Genomic DNA, 18232 nt, shown 5'->3' with positions numbered 1-18232 from the left:
CAAAGTTAATGGCTAAAAATGTATTAATAAGTTTGAGTAAATTACCCAACCATAAATTAATAGCACACAAGTGCAATAAAAAGTGTAATTCTTTCAAAAGGACTTATGGGTCTTAAATTCATTCCTTTGTTTTCATATCACAGAGAAAATCCTGAAAAACTGAAATTATCCACTATTTCACTTTTAGACCAAAAAGGCTTAAAAAGCAAGATTTAAAATATCTTATTTACTGAGTACAGACCAATCACTTTCACAGACCCTTCAGAAAACTGGGAGTCATGCTGGGGTACTCCACCAACCTTTGCCGTACCTAATCACCAAGCAATGCATCTCAAAAGCATGCATTTCTCCATACACCCAGAAACCAGCCAGAGGATGTCTACTGCAGTAGTCATGAATAGGGCATCCAGAATTTCACATCTAGGTGCAGACTTTGGTCACTTTTTAGCTCTTTTTCTATGATGTCCACTGCAGTGTTATATTTTTAGTTTTAGTTTTTGTAAACACTGAACCTTTTAAAATTAAGAGTACAATTACTGCCAGAGGATGGGAATTACACAGAATGCTTATATTTTCTTTTTTCTTTTTTTTTTTTTTTAAGATTTTATTTATTTTATTTGACAGAGAGAGATCACAAGTAGGCAGAGAGGCAGGCAGAGACAGAGGGGAAAGCAGGCTCCCTGCTGAGCAGAGAGCCCGATGGGGGGCTCAATCCCAGAACACCGAGATCATGACCTGAGCTGAAGGCAGCGGCTTAATCCACTGAGCCACCCAGGCGCCTCAGAATGCTTATATTTTCTTGTTTTATCTAACTTTTTTATAATGAACATCTACATGGTATAGAATTCAAAATGTTGCAGTATAATTTCATCTGTAAAATACTCTCTTTTCTTTGACATGGAATGGTAGAAATATTAGACAAAGCAAAAAGAAAATGGAAAAAAAGAAAGCCGTGTTATATGTAGTATGTCAATTCCAGCTAAAAAAACATACATTTTCCTCATGTGTCTTTATTATGTGCTACGCATTTTCAAATTTTCAGTGAGCAAGAATTCTATGTATAAGAATAAAGGTGCTTTTCTTTTGTTCTTATTAATAACTTCTACAGGGTTCCCCTTATAATTAGAACGCAGAAGACTAAGAAAAACCCTGGCTCCCAAAATAACCATAAGAAAATACTGGAAACACTAAAACAACTTTATTATTCTTTAGGGTAACCAAAAAGCTATAGATCTATTTAAGTCTAAGTGAGCTAGCTTGCGGGGGTTGGGGTGGGGGTGTAAAGTCTCTCTAAGGAAGCAGAGAGGGGGGACCATCTTCATCACTGACAGTGCCTGCCAAGTCAGGACAGACACACAGGACTGGGCTTGTCAAAGGAAAAATAAACTAACATTTTAACAGCCAAGTGCAGGCACATGGAATCTGAGAAGCCCAAGCCTGGACGTGGTCCTCCTCTTGGTCAGCCAATTCTAACCCACACATCTTGAGCTGAGTATGGGGTAGCACAGGAAATTTTGGGAAAGGCTGGAAAGCAGTGAGAGATCTGCAGTCTCGTCATACTCGTATCTAAAAACCTGCTGAGGTAGGAGGCTACCCCTACCTTCAAGCCTACAGTGATCTGACATTAATTAAAACATCAAATTGGGGCACCTGGGTGGCTCAGTGGGTTAAAGCCCCTGCCTTCAGCTCAGGTCATGATGTCAGGGCCTGGGATCCAGCCCTGCATCAGGCTCTCTGCTCAGCAGAGAGCCTGCTCCCCCTGTGCCCTTGCCTATCTCTCTGCCTGCTTGTGATCTCTGTCAAATAAATAAATAAAATCTTAAAAAAAAAAAAAATCAAATCATCACCCATCCAGCTCAACTCCTAACCATGTGGAAGAGATCAGCTCCTCAACTTAGCAACCAGAAAGAGAAAAGGGGAAGGCTTTCCAGGGGAGAATATTATCTATATTACTGTCTAGTATTATTTTAGACAAAATACCCAGCATGCAATTAAAAAACAAACATGAGACGTGCCAAGTAGTAGGAAAAACTGAACCCTTAATTAAAGAGATAAAAGTCAACAGACGCAGACTACGTACGAAGCAGGTAGTGGAATTATCAAAAAGACTTCCAAATGTAAACTGTAAAACTAAAAAACAGATAATCTGAAATGAACTCCCTCAATTGGCTCAACAGCAGACCAAAAGTTACACCTGCTTATACACAAAGGAGCCAAGGTAAATCAATGGAGAAAGAAACATTTCTTCAACAAGTAGTGCCAAAACAAGTGGACACACATATGGAAGAACGGAAGAAAGAGCAGAAATGGTAAATATGCAGGTCAACACAAAAAGTTAATTTTAACCCTTTAAAAATTAAAACAAAACAAAACAAAACCCTCAAAGTCTAAAGCAAAAACGAGGTACTTTGGAGTTTATACACACACATAATGTAAGACAAATGAGAAGGGCAGCACGGAGGCAGGTGGATGGAATTAGTGTTACAAAATTCTTACACTGCACATGAGGCTATAAAGTACTACAAATTAACAAGCTAAGAAGGTGATAAAATTGGGATATACGTTGTAATCGTGATAACACTCACTGAGAGCACTGCTAACTGGTACTGTTAAAAAGTCAAGAGAGTAAACAGAATGGATTCCAACATAAATATATGTGATTAATCTGAGAGAATTCAGGAAAATGAAGAAGAGAGGAACAAAAATCAGATGGGATAAATAGTAAAGAAAACAGTAAAATGGTAACCCAAAACCAATGATATCAACAAAGACACTATATAAAAATAGGCTAAATATTCCAATTAAAAGAGACTGACAAAGACACGCAGTGCTGTCCACAAGGAACACATTTCACATGTAAAGGCAGACTGCAAGTAAATGGATGAAAGCTGTACCACACAGCCACTGAAATAAATAAGTTATGGTGATATGAACAGGAGACACGCTTTATAACAAGGGTCAATTCATCCGAAGGACATCATCATTCTAAGTGTGTACCAGTGAAGACAAAGACTCAAAACCCATGAAGCAAAAACGGACAGGACCAAAATCAGAGCTGGAGACACTAACACCACTCTCCATTACTGAGAGGACAAGTAGAAAAAAAAATGAGAGGATTAGGAAGATCTAAACACCACCATCAAACATGCCCTAAATGACACAGAGAACTCTGCAAGTGCAGAACATTCTTTTCAATTATACAGAGAATTCTTCTCAACACAAATAAAACATGTCGTAGCATAAAATAACTTTCAGTAAATTTCCGAAGACTGACACCATGCATAGTATATTTTGGACCATAACAGAATTCAGTTAGCAATCAATGAAGTATCTAGAAAATTCCCACAATTCTTAAAAAACCAGAGTTTAAAGAGAGTTCAGTTTTGTTCTAAATTGGGGTCCTAAATCTATCAGAACTTTCTTGCCATAGCACCGAGAAAGGAATGGACAGCAGAGAGAAGACTGGTAGTCAAAGCAACTCTTAGCATCTCATGAATCAAATACGCACAGTATCATTACAAGAAATATTTTACATGCACTGTTTCGAAAAAGTAACAGAATTAGAAATTTGAGGTTAGGTTCAAAGCAATCCCCCAAACACCAAATCCATTATTAGTTGAGTCCATTTATTCTCTCTTCTCAAATCTGACCCTTTATCATCATACCCACTGATTCCCTCCGAGTTACTGCTCCTCCACTGTGTCAGCTCTATGATCAAACTGGGCTCTGAGCACTAATGGCCTCGTGGCCTTCTGCGTCCGGCTTCTTTCATCTAATACAGTGCTTCTGAGGTTCATCTATATCATACCATGAATCAGTACATTGCTTTTTCATACAGTTGAATAATATTTTGACATACGAATAACACCTCATTTAATTTGTCCATTCATCATCTGATGGACAATTGTGTCACTTCCAATTCTGGACTAGGATAGATCATACTTCAGTGAACACTTGTGTTCAAGTTTTGTGTGGACGTGTTTTCAATTTTCTTGGGTCGAAACCCAGGAGTGAAACTGCTGGGTCATACTGGTGCTCTCTGTTTAACTTCTGAAGGAACAACCAACTTTTCCAAAGCAACCCGACTGTTTCTGCATTCCTGACGGCAACACATGAAGACTCCAACTTGTCCATATTCTCACCAACGCGTGCCACTGTCCTTTTCTGATCACAGACACTGTAGTGGGGGTGAAGTCCTGGAGATGGGCACTGTGGTTTTGATTTGCATTTCCCTGAGAGCTAATGACGTCGAGCATCTTTCTCTTGGCATTCACTTTCAAATGTCACAGTGGCGGTGGTCCATCAAAAAGGAACATGGTTGGTCCAGGAATACCGATCTTTGGCATATATGGGTGTATGAGGAAGGTGTATTTGGAAAGCCAAAACCATTTGCAATAAGACATCTACATTAAGAGGTACGTGGTATTTCCAGTGATCAATCTAATGATCTATATTTCTGGGTTATCTACTACTCTGAACAGTTACACATATGATTAGCTAGAACAGAAGCTTCTTTATCTGCGAGTTTAATAACAGAAAGATTTAAACAACAAAATTATTGCAAAAGCCAGTTCCCAGTCCACCCCCTGCCACCAATGTTAATTCATTTAAAAATAACTTAGATTATCATAACTACAGAATGCTTTAGTATAAACTGTGTAGAAAAGCTGACAATGTAATCTGACAGGCTGTGACATTCAAGGGTCCAGTCCTTAAGATTGCAGACAGGGTGGAACGGAACAAACCAGACAATGACAATGACACCGCGGCAACTTCACTGCTAACCTAATTAGTTCTGGTGGATTATACATTTTATCACGGAACAACTGTTTTAAAGCTTTGACATGTGTAATACTCATTACATGCTAAAACTTTTTCTCCACTGTGTCTGTGGAATGGATAGCTAAAAATGAGAAATTAATTGAATTAGGTCAGGTACAAGGTATTTTATGTGAACAATCTACTATCACTCAGAACTCACAATCTAGTTAAAGGAGCACTGAAAATCTGATCCTCATCCTCCAAATTTCTCAGAAAATCTGTTAGTGGGCTCATTTTGGTTTTTCATCACAAAGACATTTATTCATTGGGTAACTAAAACTTTGACCAGAAGCACAGAAGACTTAAACAGAAAACTGCAAGAGTGCTCTCAAATTTTCATTTACTCTAATGAGAGAAAATTATTAACAATTATTCTGCAGAGGAGCATGTGTAACTTTTTCATTGACAACAGGGCCCTCCTTTGGAAGGTTCGAATACAATTACATCAATACGGGAAGTTCTTTCTGTGATGTATGTCCCAACTTCTCCACACTGAAGAGTCACAAATAATTCTCGTGGGTTTTAAGCAGGGCAAAAAATGTGTATCTCATCACTGAGGAATTTTGAAAAATAAGTTTTACCTGTATCCATACTTTGGTTCAACTGCTGATCGCTTGTTTCTCCATCCTCACTGATATATCCAGGAGGTGGCGTTTCTACAAAAGTTTAGAACAAATAAGCACAGCTGCAAATGAAATCTCACCACCTTTTTCCTAGCTACCAAAGATAACCAAAGAATCACTCTGAATAATAAATATGAAAATTATGTAACGTTATTATAAAACATAGTATTTGGTATTGAGGACGTATGATTCAGGTTCTGACCCAAATCTTACAGGTGAATCCTTAAAGCCTACTTGTAATATAACCAAGCTCTCTAGGCATATTTTCTTAGCTATTATTTACATATCTGGCTCATTCCCATATGTATACTTTCTGGGGCAAGAGCCAAAAATAGAACTTCCAAGATGCCTCAGTTCTGAATCAGTATGCTTCAAAGACATAAAGACATTAGTACCTACTTTTCTTTTCTTTCTTTCTTTTTTTTTAAACTAATGGCCATCATGGATAGGTACATCTAGATGACTAAAGAACACACAACACGCATGAGATTTCAGATTACATGGTAATATGGGCTTACATTAGGTTCTATCGGGCAAAATACGGTAATACGTTTCAAGACAGGACAGGCTTAAATTCCACCTAAAAAGTACATTTCTCCATGATTTCTAACCAGTAAATTGTGAGTGTTTGAGACAGAAATTTAAATTCAAACACAGACTACTGCACAAACCTGAAGCAAAATACTCCCTGAAAAGAAGATTCTTCTGTGCCATTTCCAACATGTTTAATGAACAAAATGTTTATATTCAAGAGGCATGTGAATAGCTGAGTAAGCTTCATATAAAATAAATACATGTATACAATTTTACCAGTTATAATTTCAAGGAAGAAAATTAAGTTTAAGTGACTATCAATAGTTTAATATTTTCATGGCTGCGCAGTTTGAAGCAATTTGAGGTACTGTAATTACCAAAAGGGAGAGGGAGAAATGTGGGTGAAAGGGCTCATCCACTGAACCCTCACACTCCCTCTTCAATAAGCTAAGTGCACATCTGAACTTAAGCAGAGAATTCTTCATTTAGTGCCAGTACCCCAAGATTGTTATGATGAAATTCTAAGAATAAAATAAAATACTTTCTACACTCAAACAACAAAGAACACAAAAACAAGATCAGTATACTATCTTAAAGGTTAAAGCTAACAAAATTGAACAGGGCTACATTTTGTCAGTTTAACTACCCATATCTTAAAGAGGAAGAAATGCTGAACTTCATTTCCTGTTTTACTTTTTTCCATTATTACCTTAAAATAATAAATAATAAAGCTATTAAGCATTTTGGAGAAAATACTAAAATTTCTTTTGAAGTGGAACAAAAAGCGAGCCCTTAGCTTTCACTGTCGGCTGGCACCGGGTAAAGCCCCATTGTCCAGAAAAGCAAATAGGTGTGACCAAGCTTTTGATTTTCCACTTTGTAAAATAAACCAAATCTAAACAAATAAAGAAAGGAAAATAAACCCAAACATCTCCGTAAGTAAAAGCCACTAGTCACTTTGATTAACATCCTTCCAAATAATTATTGGGGAGGTGTCTTAGAAGACTGTATGCTTACACCTCGGTTTCCTGGTATTGTTGAATAATACAAATTCCCACATCAAGGACTAAAATGTACCCCCTACAACATACACACATAACCACCTCCAGCTAAGTCTTCTCCCAAGCAAGGGCCTCTTTCAGTCCTCACTGGACTAATACTCCCCACTAGTCCTCATACTCCATCTGCTCTGCACTATCCTCTCCTAACTTCTCAAAAAGGTTGTTTCCGAACAACCTAAAAAGAAGCCTTAAACACTCTTTTGGAATAAAATAATAGTTTAAAAAGTGCATATTAAACCAATCAGGAAACACTTTCTACCTTTAAAATAAGCGATTTTAAAAAAATCCTTGCTTTTCTTGGGTTTTTAAAATTGTCTTCAATGAACAAGCATTATTTCCATTAGACGCATTAAAGAAATCTTGTTTAAATGTACTTGAAACTAAGTTCCTTACATATTTTCTGTTGCATGAAAAAAAAAAAAACAAAACAAGTCAGAGTGGAGTAGAGAAATATTACAAAAGGGGAAAAAAACTGAGACACTAAAATGTCCAATGTATAGCTTAATCCTCACCCTAGTATTGTATCTTTAGTTTCTGCTAGGGAAAAACCCAAAAAACAAAAAGGGGAAATACAAATAAAGAAAGTAAGAAAGTATTAGTTGTTCTTTTTTAAAAAATAGTGAAAACTAAAACTGCATCAGGGAATACTACCAGATTACATAATATAGTAATTAAAGCCATATATAATACGGTAATTCGAGAACCATGTGGTTAAATTCATTTATCTTTCAGCAGAGGTTACTGAAGCCCAGACGAAAAAACTAAATTAGAGGAATTATGATTTTCAGTACTACAGTGTTGCTATGTCTTAGAAATCAAATATTGTATCTCCTACAGAAATGTTACATTTCTTTCCAACATTATCAAACTATTTATGAAAATTATTATGTCACTTGTTTCAGGAACACTTTTTTCTTCTACCACTTATTTTGCTTACATTCTGTATCTCTCTTAGCTTCAACAACTAAGACAAACTTACTAAGATTTTTTCTTTTCTGCTTCTCACAGTACTTTGATTAAAGCCACTGCAAAAGAAAATGAAATATAACGTAAAACTTTTCTCCAGACAAAAGCATTTGAAGTACGAGGCTTACACATGTCACAAAATCATCAACCCGCAAAGCAGATTTGTCTATTCAAGATTCAGAAGCCTTTTTTTAAAAGGCAAACCACAATTCATGAACACTTGAATGTTTAGGAACAAAATTTGTATCTATCCCATTTTTTAGGAGATTCAGAAGGCAAAAATACCTGGGATGTAATTACTCTGTGGCTCAATTCCTGCTGGGAAATTAGTGTTTTCTGGAATGGAGTGGGTATAATCGTCCAGAGGAGGCAGCTCTGTTAGGATCTCAGTGTGCCGCGGCACCAGTACGGGAGGCAGAACTGGAAGAGGCAGAGGGATCCAGGTTAACAGCAAGGAAGCAAGGATTGGCACTGGGGGAGGGGCACACACCAGACCTTCTTTGAAAAACTTCACACACATACAAAAAGAAGAGAATAGCCTGCTTAATTTTTAAAATTTAGGGTTCACCAATTTGGCATTATACTAGCTGAGAAACTGACAAATCCGATTGGTTTTAACTTGCCATGTAGTCCAGAATCTATATTTCCAAGTTCCAATTTATCCTGTACTTTGAGGAACAAGGGCATTCTGGTAATACTATATTACTGTGACAGTTCATAAATTCCCATTGGAAAAGGTACAGAAAGATCTGTGAAGTCAAATTTAGGCCATTTCTAAAAATACAGCTGTATACACTCTAAAAGTTTCAAATATATAGCTAAGTAAACTAAAAGTCTTGCTATGAACTTCACTAATCTGCTTAGATGTAATCCATGCCACTGAAGGACTTCAAAAACATGCTCAAAGAACAAAATGAATGAACACAGCTCAGGCAGTAGACAGGTAAAGAGGTCTATCAGTTTAGTTCCAAGCAGTCTATGAATGTGGGGATTAGAATTTCTCAGATCTGTAACTCTGAGGTCAAATAGCATGCTCTCCCCAAGAAACTGACATATCTGACCCTCTAAGGGTTTATTTTTCCCTATTTAAAACATTTTAAAAGTCCTTTTAATTAGTAGCAAATAATGCTGGATCTGAGGTAATTTATCAGAATTTTACACCAAAGTTTCCCAGGGGCAATTACCTAGGAGTACCTAACATACTTAAGTTCAAGTATTTAATTTAAAACAAGGAAAGAGCCCCGATTTTTCTACCTGGTGTCTCAACTCTCTGGTAGTGGTAAGGGTTTACACATACTTCATCCTTTTTAAGATTAAAAGCATATTCGCAGTTTTCAATTGCTTTGAGCTCATGGTGACTGTGAAGGTCAGGCCAGCGCCACAATCGGCAATATATCACGTGTGGCAGTCCTTTCCGATGGGACACTTGTAGACGGCCATCCAGAGACCTGTTGAGAAGCAAGGGGAGAGAAAGGTGGGAACTTTAAAAACAAAACAGGCATAGTCGATTGGGCTAAATTCATACAGTAAGAGCATAAAGAAAGGAATGACAGACATTCAGTTAGTTTTAGTGAGTACAAGGAAGAAAAATGTACTGTTTAATGGGTCTGCTATAAAAGTAAACAGCAGCACTAGCAGGTGTTTCTTATAAATATGCTACATAAATGACTCGATGTCAGCGAGTGGCCAACCACTTGGGAAGAAACTGAGTTTTAAAAAAGGACCATCTAGTATACTTGAAAAATTTTTGCCAACTTACATCTTGAGTAAATCGAACTCTTAATTAGGGATGCTTTGGAGGGCATTAATACTGTAGGTGACTGAATTATCAAAAAAAGGAACTAGTGTGAAAAATGGTAAGTACCAACAATGATGTAAAGTAACTTACTCAAACTAATGTAGCTCATTACCCAGTTGTGACTGTTCTGAGTACCGAGGTGTAGTTCTAGAGCTCACACAGTAATGCAGATGGTGATGAAATACAATGAGATGAAATGGACAAATACCAATATGTTCCAAAAGAGAATAAGGTGATTAAAAAAAAAAAATAGAGAGAACATAAAATGAGTTAGCCTAGCGTTAACTGTGATATAAGGGGGTTGGTAAATAACTATGTATTTATTAGTATAAAGAAGATGAGATTTAGATGATAGCAAGAAAACTGGTTATAGATCTACTTGAAAATTAGGCCAACAACAGATTATAATCTAATCTCAAACTCAAATGAGAATATAGGTATCAAAGTTCCTATTCTTTAGGGGATGCAATAATTTAAAGAAGGTTCAAAACTAAAATTTCATTGATCAAAACATCAGCTGACACATTTAATATATCGTTAATACTGGCAAGCAGGTATTTTAAATGCCATGCCTTATTTACATTAAGGAAACATCCTAGGCAAAATGATACTGAGCAACCCATAACAGGTTTTCCAAAACAGCCCCCCGCCCCAAGATTGCTAGGATTCCATAGAGGGCAGAATATTCACCTGGTTTGTTCAGAGAAGCTGTAAAGGCCTGTTGTATCCCACTGATCTATCGTATTTGGTGTACTCAGTCCCCAAATTTCAGAGCAAGTGCTGTGCATAAATTGAAAAACAAAAAATTGATGTGAACATGGAAGCATGGTTATTCAAAATACCATGATGTAAAACATGGAAAATGTACAGAATACTTCCTTCACCCAGAAAATATATATGTCGCTTCACTTTTTCACGGGCTTTTCGCACTGGTTTCTATATTTTCCATATGAAGGAAGCCAATAAAATGGAACATGTGACTCCAGGTAAGTTATGATTATGTTTTTAAAATGTGAACACCAATGCTCTCTAGCTTCATGAAATCATACCTATAATGCCCTTTCCAATTTCTTCTACTCACGACAAAGGACTAATACCTATGCCATTAGCCTTACTAAGAGTGATTCATTTTATAATCTAGTTTTTTACAAAAACTTATCTAAAAATGGATGTCAACTGGTCTTTTCAATACAGGAAAAATTTCACTTAAGTTAGATACATACCCGCAGTTAAGATTTTCACATTATTTTTTTGAGATACTTCTTTATTCAGTTTTGCAAATACTACACAGGAGAAGGAAGTGCCTTCTGAAGTCACTCAAACATAGCCTAACACCTTAAAAGCTTTAATTGCTGTGAGGACTAAAAATATGTGAAAGCACCAAATTCTTGAAAGACGATAGGAGTGTATGAAAAATCAGCTAGGTCTAGTTTTCAAAAATCAGTACACCAACAGGACAGAGACCAGGAAGATCTCAAGGTTTTTCTTCTACATCTCATTTCAGAACATGGGCAGCCCAGAGAAAATTCTACCTGCTTCCCTGCCATGACTTTATTTCACAGTCACTTCTCATGGGGAGAGACACATGGGGAAAGGGAAGAAGGGCTTCAAAGGCCGTCTGGACTTCTGCCTATCAATAGGTCTCTGGTCCTACGTTGTGCTTCTTATAGTTAGAGTCAAAAGGTAATTTCTGAAACAAACTCAAACTCCATGTCTCATATATTACAGAATCACAAAATTTCAAAGAGGAAGAAGAAACATTTTAAAACAATTTTTAGAAATAAAATCAAATAATTTATTAACTGCTTAAACAAGGTGATGTACACATTGCTAATAAGCTAACTGAGACAACATTTCAAAGGACACTGGGGGCAAGCGCTGTCTTCCGTGGCCTGGTAACACGCCTGGCAGGGGCTGCGGGGCTGCCGGGCCTCTTGCAGAGCCAGCAGAGCCGCTGGACCACATTTCATGCAATGCCCTGGGGGCTAAAGCAGCCACACTGGATGGTTTTTACAAATGCATTTGCAGACACTACCCAGCACCCCTTTAAGGTATTTTATAGATTCTCTTGGTTTTTACGCTGTAGAAATCTTTCAATTCCCAAACAACCAAAGTTGGAAAAAGTCAAGAAACTGGAGGATAATGTAAACTTTTTCTTTTTTCTCCGAAGATGTACTGTAAAAATCCATGACAGACAGTTTTCTTTTTTTTTTTTTAAGATTTAATTTATTCATCTGGCAGAGAGAGAGACAGAACATGAGCAGGGGGAGCAGCAGGCAGAGGGAGAGGGAGAGGGAGAAGCAGGCCCACCGCTTCAGGGAGGGAGAAGCAGGGAGCCTGATGTGGTACTTGACCCCAGGGTCCTGGAATCATGACCCGAGCCAAAGGCAGATGCTTAACCGAATGAGCCACCCAGGCGCCCCACTTGGTTCTTTTACTTAAGATATTTATCAAATACCTACTGAAGAAAACACAGAGCACCAAGTTGTCTAAATCACAATAAAATCAACTACATTCTAGAGTGTTATGAATCTGAATTTAAACCTCAGAAGGGAAAGTATACAGCTTACTCTTCATCCTTGAAATGATAACAAAAGATTAGATTAGAAGCTATTCTGCTCTTATGAGAGTTTAATGAAGATTTCACCCAAGTGTTTCTGACACAGACACAGAACCAGAATCTAAAAGAAAGCGCAAAGAGCTTAACCTGGGCTTGAATCAAGCCCTGAAATAAATCAGAAAATAATGAACAGTCGTTTTTCAGAACATGCAGTCAATTTGGAGGCAGGCCGACCTAGATCACTGCACCGCCCTCCCCAACCCAGCCACATTCCAACTTCCATCATAGGCTACTGATAAGCCTTAGTCCTACTGTTTACTGTAACATCGCTAATTGGAAGGTTTACTTCAAAATATTAAATTTGCTTCTAGCTAGTAAAATTTTTCCTTGTTTATATAAGAAATCAATTTATATAATAATTTATGTAAGAAGCAATTTATAACAAAACACACAAAGCACCTGGAATAAAAGTATGTATAAATGTGTCAAAACTACACAAAGAAACATTTTAATTATTACTAAAGGACATAAAGGCAAAGTAACCAAAGAGAAAAGCATCTATCTTCCTATTCAGGTAGATATCATAGTGATGTCAATTCCACCAAAGTAAAATCTCGGACAAAATTACTCCAAATATAACATACCAAACTAAGTAAGAATGACCAGAAAAATTCAACAAAGAAGAGTAGAGAATGGCCCTACCAAATTCTGAAACACATTACAAATTCTCAGTAGAAACAGTATGTAGTTAGCAAGAGGACACAAACAAAACAGAGGTCCTACCTGTAGGGCAGTCTCAATTAAGCAAACCTTCCTTCAGGTAAAAATGACAGCCCCTGAACAAGATATAATAAAATCAACCACGTGAAAACAGTGGAGAGAGACCAAAAGGACAAAAGTCAAAAGGAAGTCAACCTTTGAAAGGGGGCAACTCTACTGAATGAGCTGCATTTAGGTGGCTTTGTATCTAAGCACAGCGCACACTGTGAGCTAGGCAGGACATCTGGACCTTAAGCAGAGAACGAACTGCAATTTTACCTACGGGCACAAACAATCAGAGAATGGATATGGGGCTCCAAGAATGGCTGGCAAGAGAAGGGGGAAAATCTGGTAAAGAAGGAACCACAGGGGGATAAATAGCAAAATACGAGTATGAACTCTGCCCAAATCCCTGGCTGACCTCTCAACTACAAATGTGGGAGAGACATACCGCCTGCTGAAAACTAGCACTCAGGCATCTAAAAGAACCAAGTCCTGAAATCCCAGCTGTTGCTTACATCAGAGGCAAACTGGAGTTTGAGGCCAACCGAAACAAACTGCTGGAACAAAAATCAACTCTTCAGAGGAAAATAACAGAATTTAGAGTTTCTATAATGTTTCATCCCAAATATCCAAGTACAAAAGCACGAATTACTAAACATATCAAGAAACAGGAAAATGTTAGCTCCTAGTCAACAGAAAGAATAGCCAGTAGAAACAAATCCCCCCAATGAACCAACAGACAAGGATTTTAAAGTAACTACTATGAATATGCACATGGACTTAATGAACGATGGCAATCTCAGCTGTTTAGTGGAAACTAAAAATGAATCAAATGTAAATTCTAGAACTGAAAATTATAAAATCAGAAATTAAAAAGTTAACCTAATGGTTGGGGAAGACAGAAAAGTCAGTCTGAAGATGACTCAAGAGAAATCACCTAATCAGAAGAAACAAAGTGAAAAAGTGTAAATAACAAAATGAACAACCTCAGTAACAATAATGTGCAGTTGGAGAGGAAGCAAGAACAAACCAGAACCAATGTCTGAAACAGTAATGGCTGAAATACTGTCAACCTTAGCTGAAACTAAACTCATATTTCAAAGAAACTCAGTTAATACCAAGCAGTTTAAATACAAAGAAAATCACACTTGGGCATATCATTGTCAAAATAGTAAAGACAAAAGGTGAAAAGAAAATCTTCAAAGTGGGGAGAACTACAAAAACTCTTGGCACAAAGGACTCCATCTAAACCCGAGACTTGAATAAGCTTTAGCATGGCTTCTTGGAGCCTAAGGTCAAGTCCCTGGTAGGATCCTGGCCCTTTTGAGTTCCTGTGGGGGCTGGGGGAGAGGTCAAGATGGCCCAAAGAATTTACCATTTGTTCCTGCCAACACCTGTCAATATAGACCCCTGACCTCCTTTTCTTAGAGCATTTATTTTAAAAACTTGTACTTATAAATCCTTCTCCAGTCTCTTTAAAATATACTCTGTGTCTCCTACAGCTCAAGAGTCTTTCTCAAGAACCTGAAATCTAGGGGCGCCTGGGTGGCTCAGTGGGTTAAGCCTCTACCTTCGGCTCAGGTCATGATCTCAAGGTCCTGGGATCGAGCCCCACATCGGACTCAGCAGGGAGTCTGCTTCCCCCTCTATCTCTGCCTGCTGCTCTGCCTACTTATGACCTCTCTCTCTGTGTCAAATAAATAAAATCTTAAAAAAAAAAAAAAAAAAAAAAAAAGAACCTGAAATCTATTCCTTCGAAATGTAATCAGTCATAGAAAGGTCAGATCTGTCTCCCAGACTGCCCTCAGAGGGAGGGTAGAGGCCTAACTTGGAGAAATGCCATTTAGCAGACACATATGGCCCAGTCACACTGATACTGACCAATCCTCTTACCCTCTTTCTTTTTTGGCTAATTTTTCACTTTCCTGACTCTGCTCAAGCCTCTACTCATTCCCCCAGCTCCACCCTCACCCTCTCCCAGTTACCTCTATGCAAACTGAAAATAAGCTCAGCTCTTCTACCACCGTGATTACTGAATAAAGTCTGTTTTTAACCAACTTTATTTTTTTTTAAGATTTTATTTATTTATTTGATAGACAGAGATTACAAGTAGTCAGAGAGGCAGGGAGAGAGAGAGGAGGAAGCAGGTTCCCTGTTTTTACCAACTTTAATCAATGTCTGGCTTTACCTTTCACAGTAGCAAGATAGAACAATCTACATATGTAGAGGAATGAACACATGAGCAACAATTTCTCAACAGAAATAGTACAAGCCAGAAGACAATGGAACACCTTTAAAGAGCTGGGAGGGGGGGCAAACTCAACCTAAAATCTATATCCAACAAGAAATATCCTTCACATAAGTCAAAACAAAACCATGTTCAGGAAAACAAACACTGAGAATTCATTTTAGCAAACTCTGCCCAAAGAAATGCTGAAGGAAGTTCTTCAGGGTAAAAAGAAACAGCAACAGATGAAAACTCTAAAGTCACTGAGAAAAATTAAGGGAACTACAAAGTATTAAGTATGCAGGTAAATGTAAAAGACAGTATCTTTTTCTTAATTTCTACAAAAAGAAGGAGATGGCCAGTTATAGCTAAAATGATAACTCTAAAAGTATTTAGATACAATTTGTATGACAACAGCCAATAGAAACAAAAGGATGTGTTAAAAACAGCTACACTGTTGCAAAGTTAAGGATTCACAGAGTCATCTGGAAAGCAACCTCTGCCCAAAAAAAGGAGGGACACAGCAAAAAAAAAAGCTTACAGAAAATTAAAATGAAACACTAAAAAATAATTAACCCCAAAGCTAGGAAAGAAAAGGAGGAAGAAAAATCAGATGGTAAAAGAAAACAGAATAAAGTGTAAAGTACAAAGGTAAGTTCAACCACGTCAATAATAACATTATACATAAATACACTACATATTCCAGTAAGTGGTAGAGACTTGTCAGAATGAATACAAGATGTAAAATAGCTCCAAAAAAGATGTACTTCAAGCATAATATATTTATTAGCTGAAAATATAAGAATGGAAATACACAGCTCATATAAGCAATAACCTTAATAAAACCTAATACCAGAAACAATAAGGCTTTAAGACTATTACCGGAGATAAAGAGACATCTCCTAAGAAAGTCAATTCATCAGAAAATATTAACCATCCAGTATACATCTAAAAATACAGCTTCAAAAGACATTAAACAAAAACTAACAGAGCTAAAGGAAAAAATGAATACATCAATAATCAGAAACTTTAGTAACTCTTTGAATAGTTAGACTGCAAACAAAACAAAACAAAACAAAAACAAAACCATATACCACAGAAGAGCTGTACAATACTATTAACCACTCAACCTGACATAAACAGAATCCTTTTCAAGTATACAGGGAACATTAAGAAAAAGAGAACATATATTGGGGCCATTAAAAAAGGGTTAATAAATTTTAAAACTCTGAATTCTTACAGATTATGTTCCTTGGCCAGAAGACAATTAAATTAGAAACCAATGACTGAAAGATTCTTTAAAAAATCCCAAATATTTAGAAATTAACAACACATTTCTAAGTAACTCATGGGTCAAAGAGGAAATCACAAAATAAATACAGAAACACTTTACATGATAATGAATCTACAGTATAAGAAGCTGGGGAAGGGGTGCTAAATCTAAACCAGTGCTTAAAGGAAAATTTATTGCTTAACAACTATGTCAGAAGAAAGACTTTAATGACTTAATTAACAATGATATGATTTCTTATTAACATTGTACTGGAGGTCCTAGCCAGTGTAATATGGCAAGAAAAAGAAAACAAAAACAAAAAAAAACCCAAAATACTGGTAAGGGAAGAAATGAAATAACTTTTTTTGAAAAAAGCCAAACTCAAAGAGAGAGTAGAATGTTGTTTACCAGACCCTGGCAGGTAGGAAAAACCAGCATATGCTGGTCAAAGGATACAAACTTTAAGCTATACAATGAATAAATTCTGGGGAGCTAATGTATAACATGGTGACTATAACTAACAACACTATAGTATGTACTGGAAAGTTGTTAAAAGAATAGATCTAAAAAAGTTCTCTCTCCCCACACAGAAAAGGTTATGTGACAGGATGGAGATGTTAACTAACTTTACTGTGGTAATCATTTTGCAATATATGCATATCAAATCATCACACTGTACATGTTAAATTTACATATTATATTGGCAATAATCTCAAGAAAGCTGGAACAAAAGCCCTGCTTTTTTGGACAATAATATAATTGTTTATAGAGAAAATCACTGAAGCAACTTCTTGAATTCATCAGTATATTTAGCAATGCTCAGGCTATAAGAACAACTTATAAGAATCCATTACATTTCTATATACTAGCAATAAACAATTCGAAAATTAAAAATTTTAAACTGCATTTACGATAGTGTCAAAAAAAACAAAATATTTAGACAAAAGGTTTAAATTAAGATATGTAAGGCCTGTATACACTAACATCTAAAAACTGTGCTGAAAGATATTAAATATACATAAGTATAAAAAGAGATACACTTTATCTAAAGATTAAACGACTTAAGATTTCCATCTTCCCTAATTCCCTAATAATATTTGGTCTATTTTTTTTTTCCAAATCCATTGCAATCATGATTTCAGCAAGGTATTTTTGTAACAACCAACAAGCTGATTAGAAATACAAAGGATCCTGAATAGCAAAACAATCTTGAAAAAGAAGAATTAACACAGATGAGATGTATTTATCAGAAATACTTAGCTGGCTAAAAGCAGCTGAACATAAAAGACTAGGAACTGAATGATTCCATTCACATGAAGTTCTAGAAGGGGGAAAAAACCAAATTCAAAGCAAAAAAATATTCAAACAGTGGTTTCCTCAAAAACCTTTAAGAAAGAGTAGGAAAGAATGTTCTGGATGATGAAAATGTTCTACTATCTTGACACACTCTAAATGTATTTGTCAAATATCATTGAATAAGATGATATTTGAGCACTCACAATTTAGGTACTTTGCCATTTGGAAACTGTACCTAAAAAAACTAACAACAACAACAACAACAACAAAACCCAAGGGGGGAAAAAATAACAAAAACAAAAGAACTCAAA

At 36.6% G+C, this 18232-nt stretch overlaps 1 protein-coding gene across 5 annotated transcripts in view; it reads right to left on the bottom strand.

The window, feature by feature from the left end:
- Positions 1-18232, bottom strand: part of SMAD2 (SMAD family member 2) — a 75265-nt gene that overhangs the window by 13316 nt on the left and 43717 nt on the right. For all 5 annotated transcript variants that reach the window (XM_044243032.1, XM_044243029.1, XM_044243030.1 and 2 more), the window contains 4 exons: positions 10494-10583; positions 9260-9453; positions 8291-8425; positions 5403-5477 (listed from right to left, as the gene is read on the bottom strand). In XM_044243032.1, the coding sequence (XP_044098967.1) occupies positions 5403-5477; positions 8291-8425; positions 9260-9453; positions 10494-10583 (494 nt within the window). The remainder of the gene's footprint in view (positions 1-5402; positions 5478-8290; positions 8426-9259; positions 9454-10493; positions 10584-18232) is intronic.

This window comes from Neovison vison, chromosome 3 (assembly GCF_020171115.1).
Source record: "Neovison vison isolate M4711 chromosome 3, ASM_NN_V1, whole genome shotgun sequence".
NCBI classification, from domain to species: domain Eukaryota; kingdom Metazoa; phylum Chordata; class Mammalia; order Carnivora; family Mustelidae; genus Neogale; species Neogale vison.
Note: the sequence above shows the minus strand (reverse complement) of the source record. Positions and strands in the feature narration are given on the sequence as shown.